At 37.2% G+C, this 20,032-nt stretch overlaps 2 protein-coding genes across 5 annotated transcripts in view; one reads left to right on the forward strand and one right to left on the reverse strand.

Moving 5' to 3' along the window:
• Window positions 1-20,032, reverse strand: part of LOC125801395 (zinc finger protein 239-like) — a 250,068-nt gene that overhangs the window by 19,329 nt on the left and 210,707 nt on the right. The window lies entirely within an intron of this gene.
• On the forward strand, window positions 1,767-17,168 carry LOC125801329 (zinc finger protein 271-like). Its single transcript, XM_049477872.1, has 2 exons — window positions 1,767-1,836; window positions 12,664-17,168. Exon 2 carries the CDS (start codon window positions 12,783-12,785, stop codon window positions 13,803-13,805), a length of 1,023 nt encoding a protein of 340 aa, XP_049333829.1. The 5' UTR covers window positions 1,767-1,836; window positions 12,664-12,782; the 3' UTR covers window positions 13,806-17,168.

Raw genomic sequence — 20,032 nt, forward strand, 5'->3', positions numbered from 1 at the left:
TAAAGACACGCCGAGCGCGCGAGAGAGAGACAGGGGAGAAAGCGAGACGCGTGTGATTGGGGAAGAGCGGAGGTGTGTGTTTGTGTGTTTGTGTGTTTGTGTGTGTGTGTGTGTGTGTGTGTGTGGAGAGTAACGCACAGTGACTTAAATAAATAACTTTAATCCGATTACTGGATTGGAAATAGTAACGCGTTAGATTACTCGTTACTGAAAAAAAGGGTCAGATTACAGTAACGCATCACTGGTTGATTTTATGAAGTGCTTGTGTTGTGTAGGTGTTGCTGGGTAGTGCAGTGTTTTAATGATTTAGCTGCTGTTGGTGTGCATGTTGGAGAGGAGTGGAGACAGAGCAGAGAACTGTTTTGGGCAGGTGCTGCTGTTTCACTTGACTCTCATCATACATTGGAAAGAGGTATGTTGTGTATTGCAGTGGTTGTACACAGTTGTACAAGTTAGCTATTTTATAACACTCCAAGTACCTTAAGGTCTGTATTGTTTTGGGTTGTAGTAAAATTATATATTATGTATATTTTTTAACTGGGTTTTTAGTATTCATTGTGCAAGTTCACAAGAAGGCTGGGGTGCTCCTGATTTTCCCTTTCCCTCCATGTGCTTCTCTCAAGACGGCAAGGGTATGTAACATTTTTAATTTGGTTGAGCTAATGAACAAATAAATAAATAAATGTTGAATAATTATGTGTGTCTTGGCAGGACGTGTGCATGGCTGAAAGTTGAGGATATTGGCCACTGTTTTCGATTGTTTCCTGATGTTTTCTACTGTGTTTCTAATCTTGTTTTCTAATGTCATTTCTACTGTTTTCTTAATGGTTCTCTACTGTTTTTGATGGTCCATTTATGGGGTTTTTTTGGATAGTTTCTGTATTTCTTTCCTTATAATTTCTGTATTGATTGCTTTAGTTTCTTTGTTTTTTTTTGTGCTTTTTATTTATTTATTTATTTATTTTTTGCATTGTTTTCTGGCTATGACTCTGCATTATTTATTGTAGTAGCTAAGTTTTGTTTAATTTTGTAATTCTTTGTTTTTTTGGGTTCAATTTAATTAGTTTATTTTCTTTTTTCATTGGTTTCAGTAAATTTGTGGGGGTTTTTTTTTCCCCCAATTAATACTCTGCCACACTTGAGTTTCTTTTCATCTAGTGTGTTTTGTTGAACAGTATTTTTGAAGTTACCAAAGAAAGAATCCAAGCTAGTCCTCCCCATTATGGTTTGTTTGGTGTGGTGTGCAGTGTAGTGTTAAGCTGTGGTGTTTGTGGATCCTTTATTTTTGGTTTGCTTTATTCCATCCAAAACTGGTGTTCATGTGCTAAAGCCAAGTATTGTCAGTGTCGACCAATTCAGTGGAGATTCATTGTGGGTTTTATGTTTGTGTTTTGATTGTGAATAAAAGTATTTTTGATATCAAACTCTGCCTCTATAGACTGTTTTAACACAGTCGGGATCTGTGAAGGGGGAGGGCTTCACATTCCTTTTGGGTTTCTCCCACCTTTTAACGGGAGTGGCGTAGTCAGTATATAAGTGCATGGGTAAAAATGGCTAGAAGCCACCACTCGTGTCACATTAAAAAATATTTTCTTTCCTATTTTAGTGAAATACTTTATTCTAATTTGTAAAATGAAAGAAAAGCCCCATCGAAGTAGTTCTACGCTGTTTTAAATTAGAGTTTTAGCTGTTTAGCTCCATTCAGCGCGGTGATGGGGTGTAATGTGATATGGAGGGGGCGGAGCTCTATATAACCCGAGTGAGGCTGAGCTTCGGGCTCTGCAGTTCTTTCGCAGCGCCTGAGGAGGAAGAGCAGGATCAGCTGAACTACAGAAGGTATGGAGAAGTTTCTCTCTCTTTCTTCAACACGCTGTTCTACATTCACTTCTACACCAACACCACCTTCAGCACCTTCAGCATTTACACCACCAGCACTGAATCTTCTCCTAGCTCTGCTCAGCAGTTATGTGTCGTTCGAGAACGATGCAGCTCTGAGTCGGCTCTTTGAAGTGAACGATTCCACAATGGGAGCGTTTTAGGATCCTATTTGGGATCCGTTTTTTTCCTTCAGTATGTCGCTGTCTCTCTGCCTCCCTGTCGTTGCGCCTGTGCTCTGCAAAGTGTCGCAGAGCCCACCGTATTTTTACAACGTCATTTTTTTTGTCCTTCGGTGCCTCGCTGTCTCCACTCCACCTATGGAGCTAAATTAGTGCCAAAACTACGCAAATAAAGAAAACGCGCTTCTAGCGATTCCCCAGAGCATTAATTTACACTGATTAAGGTGTTTAATACATCTATAATAATCACCACTCTACCATTTTATATCCGATTTACACACGGTTTGATTTGTTACAAACAGCAGAGATGTAGTTATGATATAGGAAGCTGTTACACATTACAAATATGAGCTTTCATGCTGAAATATTTTATATTATGCTCTTTAAAAAAGAAAGAAAAAATAATCAGTGTTTAAATTAATTAGATAGATAGATAGATAGATAGATAGATAGATAGATAGATAGATAGATAGATAGATAGATAGATGAGTAATCATATCGACCTGGTCCTCACCACACAGCCTGCCTCACTCATCCTGACAGAAAAAAAACCTAAAATATTAGCTTGTAAAATGACCCAGTGGTGTTATAGCAGAATAACACACCTAACGGTTAAAGTTAACTATATAACGAAAAGGATTAACCATTACAAACTGTGTGTACATTATCCTACCATTTAGGCTATATATCAACAACTAATAACAAATTCATGTTTTTAGGACATTCACGCTGTTGGTAGTATGTGATGTTTGGAATTGCTAGCTAGCTTGGCTAGGTCGCTAGCATTGGCTTGATAAGGTAAAGGTGGCTAAACTGTAACTTACCTTTAAAAATAATGTAATGTGCCCCTATATCCAGTTGCTGTATCCTTTTAACAAAACTGCTTTTGTTATTCAGTATTTTTCTACATTGTTCGTGACGCATTAAAAAAACATGGTGCATGCTCCACACAGTATTTTTATGTACAGATTTACAAATGTGTTAGCAATAGTAAAATGTTTTATGATGTGATTTTGTTTGGGGAGAATAATGTCATGATACAACCCAGCAAACATGCCCACACTGGGCCAATGAGGTTGGTGCGGTACCGCCCCCATATGGGCGGCCCAAATCGGACCAATGGGTATTTGCACATTGGGCCAACAGAGATTTGTAGAGCTCTAACACTAACACACAAACACACACACACACACACACACATATGCCCTCAGCGGAAAACCAATTGTGGCCCCAAATTTTTAGAACTGTGCAATATTGAACAGAGAACACTTTTCAAGGAAAAAATTTAAAGCTGTGCTATTGGCACTTTGACATTTTTTGCAACTGGCTGTAAAACAGTTATATAAATAACACAATTTAAAGTGTATAGTAAATTAATAAATTTATTACAAAGTATCATGTATAAAATATAAACAACACACAACAGTATTTAAGTAAATTAAATCCCAAATTTATATTTTAGCATGTAGATAAACATATACTCCATAAATATCTCCATTTGCAAAAACAGTATTTATAATAAACGGTATGATATAAATATCAAACATAATACAAAATAACAAAGAATTATACAACTTAAATAATAAAAAATATATATATATATATATAAACATCAATAAAAACAGCAAATCATATTCTTGAATAAATACTTAAATGCACTAGACTGATGTAGTAGATGAATAATAAACTGATACTATTATTGCTACTGGAACAAAGCCTCTGGGGTGGGTTTCCCGAAAACGAACAACCTTAGCGAATAACGAACGAACTAACGAATGACGTGAGTAAAGAACGAGCCAGTTCTGCGAGTGTTTCCCAAAGAGCTTCGCAACGTGAAAATTAACAAAGGAGGTTAAAGAGCGTCTTTGTTGAATCCTCCCCTGAAACAGCGCACTCAATCGATCCACAAATATCGATTATTATGCAGTATTTATTCAGTATTACACCCTAAAAATGTAAAAAAAGTGTTGTAATCATCAATATTATACATATTTTGAAATTTAAATAACAAAAGGATGTACTTTGGCATTAATAAAATACTCCTACAGATACATATGGCTAAATAAATAAGTCATATGTTTATATATAAATGTTTAATAAACATTAAACTTTTTTAAAAACTATTATTGTTAATATACATATATATTATATTAATAGATATTGTACTAATATTATTAATAGTAATATTGATAATAATATTAATTTATTATTATTATAATTATTAATAATATAAAAATAATATAATAATATAAAAATAATTATTGTTCCGGTGTGTGTGTGTGTGTATATATATATATATTGTTGTAAAAAGAAAATGAAAGATGGGTTACCCCCATCCACCATCCGGGGTACAACTCCCCTGCGTGTTCGTTTTGATGGAGAGAGTCGCAGACAGGTGGAGTGGAGTTGAAAGCAAATCAAGTATTTATTACAAAATACTGAATTCAGGAGAACCAATACATACAAGACAGTTAGCAGCCATCAAATAGTAAAAGTTCTGACCCCCCTCTGATCTGACTCCATGTTTTATACCCCAAATGACGTGAAACCTGCTGATGAGGCGTTGCTAAAATCATCTCATGTTAGCATGCGTAATTTCACGTGTTAGTAATCCGTTTCACGTGTCTGACCGGACCACTAGTGCTTGGCCTTGACTGTTTCCAGCCAGAACTGAACATTGTGGCATTATCTGTGTGCGTGTGCGTCACTCCCCGCTTTGAAGAGCTGCAGGTTTAGGGAGGCACCCACACACAGAGAAGGCCGCTTTGGTCTAAGAGCCTCCTCTGTATCAATTTAGTTCATACAGAGTGTACCAGTCGATGATTGATGGCCGTTAGTTAGGATCATGCAGTGACCAAAATGCCTTAAGCATGAGCTACACCAGTCACACAATGGATTTCATATGTTATATGTTAATGTGTTAGTGGCGCGTGGTTAGTCCGCCATACAATAGATCCTATGTGTTAGTAAATGCCTTATGTATCATGTGGGTTAGTTTGTCATATAATAGAGTCTGTGTTAGTCACATGCCTGATCAAGCAAAGTTTAACTATATGTGTAAATAATATATATTGTGAGTATTGGTTAATCTTCTATATAAATGCGTATAAAATACAATGTGAGTATTGGATAATCTTCTATATAAATGCATATAAAATACAAGGTTTCACACAATGATTATGTAATTATAGATGCTAAAGTTAAGTAATCATTATTGAAGGATATTTGTCAACACACCCAAGGTATAATAAACGTTAACTCTTCAATATACACACACACACACACACACTGTAAAGCTCCAGCTCATCCTAAATCAACATCTCAGTTGGGTTTAGGTCAGGGGATTTTGAAGGCCATTCACCTCTTTGTTAACTAGATAATTCCATATGCGTCAATTAATTGTTTTCATAGTTTTAATATTAATCGACAATGTAAAAAAAATAAATAAATAAAAAATGAGACGTGTCAACTTTTGACTGGTATTTATATATTTGCGAGCTGACACACCCCACAGTTTGCCCAGATGAACGGCCACAATGTTGGTTAGAAGCAGTGATGGTATAGTTACTTTGAAAAAGTAATCCGATTACTGATTACTGATTACTCATTTAAAAAGTAACTTAGTAACTTTATGGATTACTTGATTTTAAAAGTAACTAAGTTACTTTACAAGTTACTTTATTAGTTATTTTCAGCAGCTGCAGACACCACCTCCCGCTGCCTTAACATAAACATTATAACCAGTTTTGCCAATACTCCCTTTATTGGAAAATGCATTTTTAACAGCAACAATTTATCTCTGTTAAGTTGAACTATTTCCTAAAAAAATACGTTTTTTTATAAAAATAAAAAAATTAACATAAATATATTTTTTTATAAAAAATAAAATATGGTCTTTCTTGATTTTACTAAACATAAATACTTGTTTTTATAAAAAAATATATAAAATAAAGAAAGTCTTTCTTGACCTGACATATTTAACACTGTAAAACTGAACATTGAACTTGTTGTTCTCAGCAGGGCAGCAAGGAGTGGTTTTATAAAACAGAACCGTGTATATGGTCTAGACCAGGGATCACATATTTGCAGACTGGGGTCCGGGTCCGGACCCAGACGTTGTCCAATACGGACCCATACCGGACCCAACTACTGAGAAGGATTTAATTCTGACAGTGTTCATTTAAAGCACCGGAACTTTTCTTGTCTTTACGGTATACGCGCAGTGAACTTCCAATCACGTGTGGTGTAAAATCTTTAAACGCTCTCCTCTGCCAATCAAATTTGTGGCAGACCGCTGCCCTGGCTAGTGAATTGGGACTCGGCCGCAAAAAAAAAACGCTTTAATAAAGAGATAGGGCGCCGAGAACTGGCGGAAAACGAAAACGGGCGGAAACTAAAGACACGCCGAGCGCGAGAGAGAGAGACAGGGGAGAAAGCGAGACGCGTGTGATTGGGGAAGAGCGGAGGGGGAATGGGTAAGGGAGCGGTGTGTGTGTGTGTGTGGTGTGTGTGTGTGAGTGTGAGGTGGAGAGAGAGAGAGAGTAACGCATAGTGACTTAAATAAGTAACTTTAATCTGATTACTGGATTGGAAATAGTAACGCGTTAGATTACTCGTTACTGAAAAAAGGGTCAGATTAGAGTTACTAAGTAACGCGTTACTGACATCACTGGTTAGAAGCACCTAAATAAAGAATAATATTAAATATTACCTGCACATTCACCGATACCCTTTACAGTACGTGTAGGTGTGAGTAAAGACACTGCAGGCGTCCCCTGCACCGGACCTACAGTACCAGGAATTTTCCCAATAGCATGGAAATATACTGTATTGTGCTGTAATTCCCGGGCTGGTGGGAAGTGTATATAAGTGTGTGTATGCCACATAACAGCCTGATTACAGAATCCACGGACTTGGTGACTTTGCAGTTTTGCTTAGACCGTGAGCATCATCTGCAGGAATCTGGATTTTTAATAATTTATGGGTTTGATTGGTCAATTCCAGTATGCCCAGTTAGACTACACAGAGAAAGTTGGCATTATAATATAATATAATATAATATAATATAAAATATAATATATGATATAATATAATATAATATAATATAATATAATATAATATAATATAATATAATATAACTCATTCACTCACTGGCTGGAGTCTATACCAGCCGGCATCGGGGGGAAGGCAGTATACACCCTGGACAGGCCGCCAATCCATCGCAGGGCAGACAGACACACAGGCACATCCACTCACACACTCACACCTAAGGGGCAATTTTTATCCGACATCCAATTAGCCTGAACTTTGGACTGTGGGAGGAAACCGGAGCACCCGCAGACACGGGAAATAATATAATATAATATAATAATAATTATATATATAATATAATTGATTATAATTAATAGTAACATAATATAATTGCTTCAACCAGGGAAATTATCATTTTTCTCCCTCAAAATTGGCGGTCCCTGGTGTTTAAGGTGCTGAACTGCAAGTCGAGATCCCCTAAAGAAGCTCTTAAGAATAACGACTGGGTGAGGGCACTCGTTAATCTGCGAGCGAGTTTACGTAGTACTTTAGTTACGCACGGGTTTGGGAAACACTCTTTAATTAACGATCAATCTTAAGTACGAGTTAACGAAGTTCTTAGCGTAACGAAGCTTTCAGGAAACCCACCCCTGATCTCTATTATTAATTTTATTCCTCTTGCTTGTAGACTTGGAACCAAAATGTCATCCCAATCAAACCAGTAAAAAAAAATTCTAATTGAATATAACATTAGTTTTTGCATTAAGGTTTTTATCTCACAGCAATAATAATGAAGGAGAAAATAGATGTACTTTACATAAATAGAACAGATATAGTTAATCATAATATCAAAAATGAATATTGTTTATGCATTAATATAGCATAGATCATAAATTAACTATTTTTTTGAAGAGACTGCATGAGACGATGCTTCCGTCCACCTGAACGGTCCCGTGCATTCCAAAGCCAAACCTTTGCAACCTGCTCGATCTCTGCATCCTTTGGTGGTGGCATGATTGATCTTCTCACGGCCTCTTAAAATGATAATATAGAGATATGAGAATGCAGTCAGGTAAATACTACATCTGTTAGTGTCTTTTCATGTACAATGCTTAATTTTAGAGAAATTTGCAGACTGTATTTGATTACAGTGATTCTTATATAGTGATAGTTATTTGAATTTGAATTTCTTCAGGCTGTTCATGGTGAAACATAAATAGCCTTTACAGTCACTGTGTGTGACTGGTAGTTACATTCTATAAACATGTGAGGTGGCCGATATCAGGATATCAGGTTCACAAAAATACCAAAACTTTTTAAAATGATATCTTTCCCTTAGCTTAACTGGCTATCTTTGCATTAGCTTAACTGAATATCTTTCCCTTAGCTTAACTGGCTAGCTTTCCCTTAGCTTAACTGGCTATCTTTCCCTTAGCTTAACTGGCTAGCTTTCCATTAGCTTAACTGGCTATCTTTCCCTTAGCTTAGCTGGATATCTTTCCCTTAGCTTAACTGGCTATCTTTGCATTAGCTTAACTGAATATCTTTCCCTTAGCTTAACTGGTTATCTTTCCCTTAGCTTAACTGAATATCTTTCCCTTAGCTTAACTGGCTAGCTTTCCATTAGCTTAACTGGCTATCTTTCCCTTAGCTTAGCTGGATATCTTTCCCTTAGCTTAACTGGCTAGCTTTCCATTAGCTTAACTGGCTATCTTTCCCTTAGCTTAGCTGGATATCTTTCCCTTAGCTTAACTGGCTAGCTTTCCATTAGCTTAACTGGCTATATTTCCGTTAGCTTAGCTAGCTAGCTTTCCCTTAGCTTAACTGGCTATCTTTCCCTTAGCTTAACTGGCTATCTTTCCCTTAGCTTAACTGGCTAGCTTTCCCTTAGCTTAGCTGGATATCTTTCCCTTAGCTTAGCTGGATATCTTTCCCTTAGCTTAACTGGCTAGCTTTCCATTAGCTTAACTGGCTATATTTCCGTTAGCTTAGTTGGATATCTTTCCCTTAGCTTAGCTGGCTATATTTCCGTTAGCTTAGCTGGCTAGCTTTCCCTTAGCTTAACTGGCTATCTTTCCCTTAGCTTAACTGGCTATCTTTCCCTTAGCTTAACTGGCTATCTTTCCCTTAGCTTAACTGGCTAGCTTTCCCTTAGCTTAACTGGCTATCTTTCCCTTAGCTTAACTGGCTATCTTTCCCTTAGCTTAACTGGCTATCTTTCCCTTAGCTTAACTGGCTATCATTCCCTTAGCTTAACTGGCTATCTTTCCCTTAGCTTAAGTGGCTATCTTTCCCTTAGCTTAACTGGCTATCTTTCTCTTAGCTTAAGTGGATATCTTTCCATTTTCCATTTCCCTTAATACTTCCCTTAGCAAGCCATTGTTCCCTTAGCTGGTTATTGTTGACATACTTGGATATAAAGTTAACTTACTTAACAGCAGTCTTTCTCCAAGAGCCGAGATAAGCTGCCAACTTGGGAGCCCCTCTTGTTATTTAAATGTGAGGTAAATTCTCATTCTAACTTAGGACAATGCTAACTTTTTTTAGCACAATGCTAACTTCAACATAGCTACCCTTATAATGCTACAATAACCTGAGAGTGGTAACTGCATTAGCACCACATTAGCATATCTTAGCAAAAAATAGAAAAGCGTATAGTAGAACAGCAATTATAACTTACCTTTCAGTCACTTTGACAGACCAAAGTCACTCACTGACTTTGCCTTTAAGCTTGATCGTTGCTCTGTGGTTAAGGCACGTGCAGGGAGGGGGGAGGGGAGGGGGAGGGGGTGGATTCGTTGGTTACATGATCCTCACAATTAAATATCACATGCAAAAATAAAAAAATATGTAACTTTTATAACCTTGCTGGCTTACACAAAGTGTATAGTCAAGCACAAAAACATTTATAATTTAATATTTTTATTTATTTATTATCAGCACTACCAATAATAAAGGTGAGATTATGAATCAGCACCATGGAGCAAATTCGTAGCTATCCAAAATATTAAATAAAAATATTTTTATAAATAAAAATGTATAGCTATACAGTATATGTCTTGAAAAATATGAGATGTTACTATGTGTGTGTGTGTGTGCCCCTCCAAAGGTCTCTGCACAACTCTGCTGTGGTACCTTGATTTTTCTCCACTTTTGGTTTAGAAAATCTTTCAGAGCTGATACTACATTTCACACAGTGTTGCTCCTATCCACTAAGCTAGGTAATCTACCTAGCTCTCACAGACAAAAACAATAAAAAATATTCAGATACCCTTCATATGAACTTGTTATGACACAAACTTTCAGATTGTAAAATATTGTATGGTAAATTTGGGCTGACCCAGAGTAACCTAGCATAGGATTTGTGTGGGCATGCTCACATATGTGTGCGTGCTGCCCACATATAACCCACAATGCCTACAGTGTGTAAATGGTGCAGGCTGAATTTGGGCTGACCCACAGTGGCCCTGCATGAGATTTGTGTGGGCATGCCAGAGTGTGGGTTGCCCACATATATCCCACACTGGCCCTTCAGGGTGTGAAATGGTGCAGGCTGAATGTGGGCTGACCCACAGTGGGCCTGCCTGGGATTTGTGTGGGCGCATCAAAGTGTTGGCTGTCCAAATAATTCCCACACTGGGCCTACAGGGGCATTAATGCACTGGACCAGTTCAGGCTAGCCCACAGCGGCCTTTTATAGGATTTGAGTGGGCCAGCCAATGAACAGGCTGCCCACAGAAAACCCATGTTGGGCCTGTTTGTAATTTTAATGGGCTAGCCCCTGCCCACAGTGCCCGCACTTAGCCCACGAAGGGCCGATGTGTAGCTTTTTGCTGGGTAATAATGCACTCCATATATGCAGGATTAAAGTAAAATAAATTATACTGGACATAGACATATATAAAATGTCTCTAGAAGATATATAATAGGAAATGAAAACAGTGTGAATTTTTAAGTACTACCCTGAATGTGATAATTAGGGGTGGGTGATATGGCTCCATATTTCAGGGTAATATAGTTCATGATATTCAAAAATATTGGCAACATTATTTCTTACGATATTTATGGCATACTGCCTTATTAAAACAGATTAATGTCATTTCTGGAGCTGTGATTGTATGCAGATAAATGATCCCATAAATGGTCCTACACCTGAATAAAAAAAGTAATATTATCTAATTTCTAGAACATAAAAACAGGAAGGGGTAGGTCGAGACTCTTCATCAAGCATATACATTTAATACAGGCTTTTTCTGCTTCCGGTCACTGAAATTATTGTATTGAAAAACTAAATATTTGATTATAAAAGGTGAGGGGTAGAGATATACTGCAAGTCAGAAAATTACAAAGATATTTATAAGATAAAATGAGATACACTTTGTTAGAGCAGTATGACATATTTACAGCTAGTGCTGGATGATATGGCCAAAATTTATATCACGATACATTCCTTAATTTCGGTCGATACAATATAATTTCGATATCGATATAAATATTTGGAAGGCCTCAGAAAAACTGTTAGGAATCCCTGCAATGGAAATCTGTACCTATTACTGTCTTTAAAGCCTCCTCTCATAAAAAACTGTATAATACTTTAGAAATAAAAAATGGTCAGAATGAATTAATGCTCACCTTTATTTGCATGTAGCAATATAAAAACATGACATCTCTGTCAAACACAAACCAATAACCTCTTTACATTTTACCAATATAAATAACTTTACATTACAACAGAGGCAGAGCTTCTTATCCTTTTGTAAACATATTTAACAGATCAAAACAAAAGTGCCTCATCCAGGATAAAGAATGCAGAAAGCCTTCATTTATATAAAAGGAACACGATATCACCGTCAAATAAACAAACCTATATCAACTATAAATAACTTAGATACAACATAAACTACATAAGTGCTTCAGCCAGAATAAGGAAGATATTGTGTGTAGTGAAACTGCTTGAGGTGGTGGAACAGATTAGATGCATTACCGTTGCTAGTTAACTCCACTTTCCGGCACAATTGGGAGCAAGCTGAAGTTTATCAGACCATTGAAAGCCGAACCACTGAATTAGACCTGCCTCCCTCAACTATCTCTCCTGTTTAATCACTTGTGGAAGCATCAGGTGTGCTCATTCTGCATCTAAAATCTAAAATTCTGCATCAGGGCCGAGCCTAATCGAGGAACTCGGTTCGGCCGCACTGCGCTCCGCTCGGCTTCATAGCGGGAGGTTCTAGGTGTGGACCGGAGCGCAGCCGAGCTTCAAGTTTTAGTAGTATGGATTATAGTGTAAAGTGTGATACTACTAAAGTAGTAGTATAACACTGTATTCAGTGCTCAGGACAGCAGCAGTGTTTCTGCTACATACATTTTGCAGCTGCAGCCTGCTGACAGTCAAGATACAACTACATATTACAATGTCTGTGAATTTATAATGGGATAAAAGTACTGAAGCCTTTATTGTAGTATGAAGGTGTCCCAGTATTTTTCTCCATATAGTGTAACTAATGTAGGTAATTCTTTTTGGTTAATTGACCTGCTTTTATTTTAATACACAATTTTTTTTTCTTTGTTTTTCCAGAATAAACAACCAGGATATTTAATAAAGAGCAGTGTTAAACTGCTGAAAGAGGTGAAGCACAAGCCATCCAGAAGAATCTCCTGAAAACGCAGAAATTGTTTGCTACATTTCACAGACAGATGGAGCCAAGTCCCGACATGGAGAAACATCAGCACTCTGTCAAGAGTTTTACTAAACAGAGTGATCTCAAAAAACATCAGCGCATTCACACAGGAGAGAAACCGTATCACTGCTCAGACTGTGGGAAGAGTTTTAATCAACAGAGTGATCTCAAAAAACATCAGCGCATTCACACAGGAGAGAAACCGTATTGCTGCTCAGACTGTGGGAAGAGTTTTAATCAACAGAGTAATCTCAAACTGCACCAGCGCATTCACACAGGAGAGAAACCGTATTACTGTTTCGACTGTGGGAAGAGTTTTACTCAACAGAGTACTCTCAAAATACACCAACGCATTCACACAGGAGAGAAACCGTATTACTGTTTCGACTGTGGGAAGAGTTTTACTTTACAGAGTACTCTCAAAATACACCAACGCATTCACACAGGAGAGAAACCGTATTACTGCTCCGATTGTGGGAAGAGTTTTACTAAACAGAGTACTCTCAAAAATCACCAGCGCATTCACACAGGAGAGAAACCGTATCACTGCTCAGACTGTGGGAAGAGTTTTACTAAACAGAGTACTCTCAAAAATCACCAGCGCATTCACACAGGAGAGAAACCGTATTACTGTTTCGACTGTGGGAAGAGTTTTACTCTACAGAGTAATCTCAAACTGCATCAGCGCATTCACACAGGAGAGAAACCACATCACTGCTCAGACTGTGGGAAGAGTTTTACTACACAGAGTCATCTCAAAATTCACCAGCGCATTCACACAGGAGAGAAACCGTATTACTGCTCAGACTGTGGGAAGAGTTTTACTAGACAGAGTGATCTCAAAAATCACCAGCGCATTCACACAGGAGAGAAACCGTATTACTGCTCAGACTGTGGGAAGAGTTTTAATCAACAGAGTCATCTCAAAAATCACCAGCGCATTCACACAGGAGAGAAACCGTTTCACTGTTCAGACTGTGGGAAGAGTTTTACTTTACAGAGTGAACTTATATTACATCAGTGCATTCACAAAAGATAGAAAAGTATCCCAAATCTGTTCCTCTGCCATAAAAAATGCAAACCTTAAATCTTTCAGACAGCCAAAAACACCTCATCATGCACAAAATCTTCACTCTGTTACAAGAACTTCATTTAAAAATGGCTTTTTACAGGTTCAGAAAAATGAATCTTATCCAGAGATGATGTTTACTGAATTTCATGCTGTGTTTTTATGTATGTTTGTATACCTACATTAGTTAATGCCTGCAGAGCTCTTCAACACTTAGTGTTGTGTTTTAAGAAGTTTTTACACACAGAATCATAAATGGTACCACTAACAGCATAAACTAGGAACATACATTTTTACAATTTTTTCAGTGATATGCTGAATAAATAGTAAAGCGATGATGCTAGCTCAGAGTAAAATCGTATATTAAATCTCAGCATTAGCTTTAGAACTAATAATAAACAAAAGTGAGGATTTTATCATTCTGGGACATTTTTAGGTTTAAAAATTGAATATGCTTTGCCATAAGTAGGAAATGATCATTTGGTCAACTTATGTCATTTACAGCCTTAACACATTCTCAATTGTTTACATATAAAAACTTTCTTTATTTTTTCCTCCACTCCACGTTTGTAGTTTGTAGTTGGAGCGAGGGCACTGCCAGTGTTTGCTCCAGATGTTAGATTAGCATTACTTAGTCTTTTAAAATTTAGATGTTCTTAGCTTGCAACAAAAGGCCAACAAAATCCTTTTCAGAGTTAAAAAAAAAAAAAAACGGTATAGCTGTAGTTTCCATACTGAAAGCAACACTCAGCAGGCTATGCAGCAGTAAGACTGCAGGATCCTTGATTCCCTCTACTGCACATGTGTCAAACACAAGGCCCGCGGGCCAAATGTGGCCACATCCAAGCGAGAGCTTGTAAGATCTTAGTGTCTATAATAAATAGGTCAGAAGCGTTCTTTGACCAAAAACTACATTTCCCACAATGCTTGATTGTATTACCCGCGAAGTTACGGCTTACTGCCACGACATGGCAGTGTAGTCATTGATGTGGAAACCCTGCCGGAGGGAAGGCGTAACTTCGCGGGTGGAATTGAGACATACAAACGTTTATCCCATAATGTCCAGAAAAAGAGAAGCTGATGCAGACGGACGGCTGTGCTTCAAGGCGAAAGACCGGTATGCCTTTTGTGTTACGAAGAGTGTTACTGACCAAAATAAACGCTTGTTAGGAGAGATATAAGTTCTGTGTAAATATTTATAAGACAATAGCTGACAAAATCTGTTTTAATGACGTTAATAAACATCACTGTGACAGTGCTAGTCACAGTTTCACCTCAGCAAAGGAGGAGCACGTGAATCACTTATCTAACCAGCCTGTACTGATTTCTGCTCCCAATAACCCTTTCAATAACCTCTAATAGACTTTAATAGTCTTCAGTAGCCTTCAACAGTCTAACCTTGCAGCCGTGGTGTGTTCACTAAACTCCGTAGTTATAAACATCCTGAGGTTAGCAGCGCGCTAACTGACCTGTTTATAATGTAATCCGAGCAGTGACTCCGTGACGGCTGCGCTAAACTGCTGCTGTTAGCTGCTTGGGCTGAAAGATGAACTGTAGAGAGCTGTATTATTCGGTTAGTGGGGTTAAAATCTTTATTTTCTACACATAAGAATTTTAAAAACTGTAAAAACGCTCCAGACTGCCTCGGCTGAGCCCTGTAGCCCGTGGCTGGGCTGTAGCTCTGACTCAGTAAAGACTGCGGGCTTGTGCTGCTGCTGCTGCAGCTCCCACTAGTGGTTGTATGAGGAACTGCTAAATCTGAGGAAATGCTAAATCTATCACATGTTCTTAACAGCTCACACTTTTTAATTTTATATTTATTAAGCCTTATTTCAGTATCAAACGTTTTGATCAAAGTTAATAGAACTTATTTGATGTCATTTCTATTCACTTGACTAGTTTGGTTCTTGATTGATGGAGTTTTTGGATTTCATAACATGACAAATTAAAAGGATTTATGTTAATAGAGCAACAAGCAAACATTTTTTCCATGCAACTGTAATATTTGATTGAATAAATAGTATATTGAGAGTTATTTAACATTAAGGAGTAATTACATTCATTTTATATTACATTTGGTCACATTTTATTACATTTATAAGTTACATCTGGCCCTCAGTGGACAGCCAATATGCCAATGTGGCCCTCGGCCAAAATGAGTTTGACACCCCTGCTCTACTGGTTTTCTCATTGGTCTATGGTTCAGTCAGTCTGATTAAAAATCTGCAAGTTAATCTACAGGGATATTTGGTTGTGTTGTGTTGCTAAAGTTATATACTCTGTTATCTTTTCCTTATTTGGTATCGTTTTGCTAAAGGTTTTTTTTTATATCTCTAAAGGTACTAAAAATATCTAATCCATTTACTTTATTGATTGTTTTATCCAGTACCAGCTATTATCGTTGTTTTACATCACCTTATGTATTTACTCATATTCATATCTATGTGATTCAATAAAAGGCTTTTATATTGCAAGATCTGCAATCTTATCTATTCTTTCAACTTAAGCATTTAGCCAAAAGCTTTTGTACACAGCCAAACATACATTCAAGCAACCACTATATACAGTGCCTTGCAAAAGTATTCGGCCCCCCCTTGAACTTTTCAAACTTTTGCCACATTTTGGGCTTCAAACATAAATATATGATTTTTTGGTTTGTTTTTTTGTGAAGAATTAACAAGTGTGTAAGAATACGGAGGAGTTTTGCCTTACTATGTTCATTGTTCATTGATTAAAGGGTTAATCTGTGTGTAACTAAATCAGCATTTCACTTAATCAGTACGTTATTCAAGCATTTAGCACGATTCATGATGATTCACATTGTGACTTAGAATGTATGTATATTGTGTCCTTGTGCTCAAAGCAAGGCCGTTTTTCTTGCAACTTAGCATGATTGATTTTTTCCAGCGGAACCATGAGTTTCTGTACATGTAATCTATAGTCTGATAAGGTTGGGGTGACCGAGTTCTCGGCTGACGTATAGGATGAATAACTGCTTATCAGTATCAAGATCCGGGGGGTGTGAGGAGCCTCCTCACACACCATTAGACTGAGGCCAGGCGAATGCCTGTATTTATTAGACTCTCTGTCTAGGAAGAAGAGTAGAGTTGGGCGGGAGAGCTTCTCCCGAGAGGGACTACAGAGCCACAGGTCCTGGTCACACAGCCGAGAACTCTGGAAACCCCAACTTTTCTCACCTTTGGGGTTTTCCTCTTATTTTCACCTTTTTATTTCAATTCAATTTTTCAATAATCTTTTTACTCAATTTTTGATGTATCCAAAAAAACTGTTTTGCTCAGAAGATTCTTTGAATAAAATCTGACGGAACTACAATTTTGGACTGGATCTCCTTTTCTTCTTTATGACGTATCATGCCAGATACATCATAATTCAAACAGTAGATCAATAATCTTTCCAGTGGGAGACAATCGTGAAGTGGAATGAAATGTATTGGATGCTATCTCATTATTTTGAGATACTCTCATCATTTGGAGATACTCAATATGTTGAGAACATTGGTATTTAAACTGTGTGAAACTGACACCAATCAATCCATAACTCCTGCTATTTACTTACATAGAAGTGTTTTTTTTTCTCAGTAGCTCAGTCGCTGTGAAATGTGTAGAATAGTTTTGCAATATATTGATTATCGCTGAATCGCAGTTTTGAGATATCACCGTTATCATTAATTTACCACTTTGCTCAAAGGTGCTGAAAAAAACTTGAAAATGGGCCTTGAAAGTGCTTGAATTTTACATGGTAAAAGGTGTTTGAACCCTGTGTTTAAAAACCCCAGCAGCACTGCTGCACCTGATCTACATGTACCAACACAACACACACAAACACGTCACCACATTAGTGTCAATGCAGTTTTAAGAAATATTCATCACGAAAATAAAGCTCTCTGGCACTGGGAATTAAATATACAGGGTAAAATTTAGGCTAATCGGATATGCAGGTGAAAAAATAAACTGTGAAAAAATGTGTGTGTGAATATGTGTATGTTTATACCTACAAATCTCAAATGTAAATTGACATAATATGGACCATTAAATGACGGTAACAACCTGACCGTTTGACACTTAGCTAATCTGCATACCAGTAGGAGAGAGCAGAGATAGACTGGCTGTGTATGAAACGGTAGGCAGCTACCACAATCCCTCATGCCTGAGCTGTTCATATGTTAACACCCACTAAATGATTAACCCTTTACAAGTATTAATATGAACTTTAGGAAAAAGAATCTAAACAGAATTGCCCTTTTTTCTATTGTGAGTTAAATGAAGTCACTGCTGCCTATTCTAATAAGCTAACCGTATGACTAGCTTGACGAGTTCTGGGGACATTTTTACATGGGATGTGTCTGAAAGATCTGTGGACAAAAAGACATTGCTTAAAATAATAAAAAGTATTATTACAAACGTTACAAAATGACTTTCTGAGCTGAAAACAAAAAAAAAGAAAATATGTTTTATAAAATTTATTGAGATATCATATATATCCTATACCCAGTTTATAGACACATTTGGGACATACCGGGGTTGGACAATGAAACTGAAACACCTGTCTACAGTCACTCAGTGTTGGATCTTAGTTTGCATAAAAATAAATGTATGCCAGTTTTTACCCTGAGCTCTGGCTCGCTTCTTTTTTTCCCTCCTTTTTTCCTCCCTGTATCACAAACTCTTCTAGTTCCTCCCTTTACCCAAGTTTGATTTTAGGAAGTCTTTTACGTACACTCTAAAAAGAAATGTGTCAAAAATGACTCAGACTGTGTCGAATTTTAACACATTGTGCGAGTGTGCTCAGAGACGACACATGTTGTGTTGATTCTGACACATCCAGTGTGTAATCCAATTTTACACACTAAATGTGTCAGGCTAATGAACTCACAAATGTGTAATTTTTTACACAACGTGTGTTGATTATGCATAATCAAGATAATGTATCAAATATGTTAAAAAAAAAGCATGAAACGAATTAATTCAATTCCATTTTTATTATCATGCCTATATATGGTTCAATTTTCTTTTGGAATTAGCAATGAATTAACATTCACGTGTTTGTAACATTTTAAATGTAAAAACAGTCATGTTTGTCACAGTTCAAAATCAGTTTCGTTTGGAATAAGTAATAAATTAACTCAATGTTTTTTATATATTTTAAATGTAAAAACATGCATGCTTGTGACTAATTCATTGTCTTTTGTGATAATGAACACCTAAAAACAAAAGTCCAAACAGTAAAGGGGTGTATAAAACATAGCTCATATAAAATTAGTCACAATTGTTCATTGTTCTCACGTATTTTTTAGAAAACCTGATGAATAACATTGAACATCAATACAGAAATAAAATTCCCTTTTTATAAAAACAGAACTACAAAACGTGAGGCTAAACAATTTGGATCTTGGATTCAAGTACAGCTTGTCTGTGTTGTAAATGGCTAGTACATCAAGAGGCCTAACATCTGAAGCATCATCTAAGCTGATCATTTCATAGTCATTAGTTCGCTTGACATATGCATAAAAATGCTCATCAAAGTACTCAATTTAAAGAATCCAGATAAACATCAAAAAGGACTCAGCATCAGCCCGTGGTATGATGTGAATTATCTCACCAAACAAACATTCTCCACAGTGTTTGGTTTTAAGTGGCAGCACACCACCTGGTCTATATGTTAGGCCAAGTACAGTATGTGAAGTAACAAATAGTGCACGGTGGTACATGTTAACTGGTGATCTCTGTAAAGATGCTTAGTAAATGATTTGATGTTGTGGTAAGTCCTTGGACAACCATCCTGGCTGCAAATAAGAATGAAGTTCAGTCCCTTTGACAATGCATGTATTTCACGAAGATGCCAAATTAGCTTCTTTACTTCTGTGAATTGTGACTGTCGACATTCTGGACAAGTGCACATTATGCTGTGAATTGTGATGCTTTAAGCTTCGAAATGAGCTTCAGTACCTTAGCTTTCCGGCTAGTTGAGAGAGGCATGTCATAGATGTGTTCAAAGAAGCAGAACATGGAGCTTAGCTGACATGGATAGGCCAGGTTACACACCCAGTAGAGCTTAAATAGCTTGTCCACAGCAGATGTCTGTCTTCAAGGGGAACAGTAATTCGGTCACTCTTTCCAACGATGACATGTTGCTTTGCGGCAGCCCTCAGATTTCCAACACAGATTAGCTGGGGCTGG

Source organism: Astyanax mexicanus, chromosome 4 (assembly GCF_023375975.1).
Source record: "Astyanax mexicanus isolate ESR-SI-001 chromosome 4, AstMex3_surface, whole genome shotgun sequence".
In the NCBI taxonomy this organism is placed as follows: domain Eukaryota; kingdom Metazoa; phylum Chordata; class Actinopteri; order Characiformes; family Acestrorhamphidae; genus Astyanax; species Astyanax mexicanus.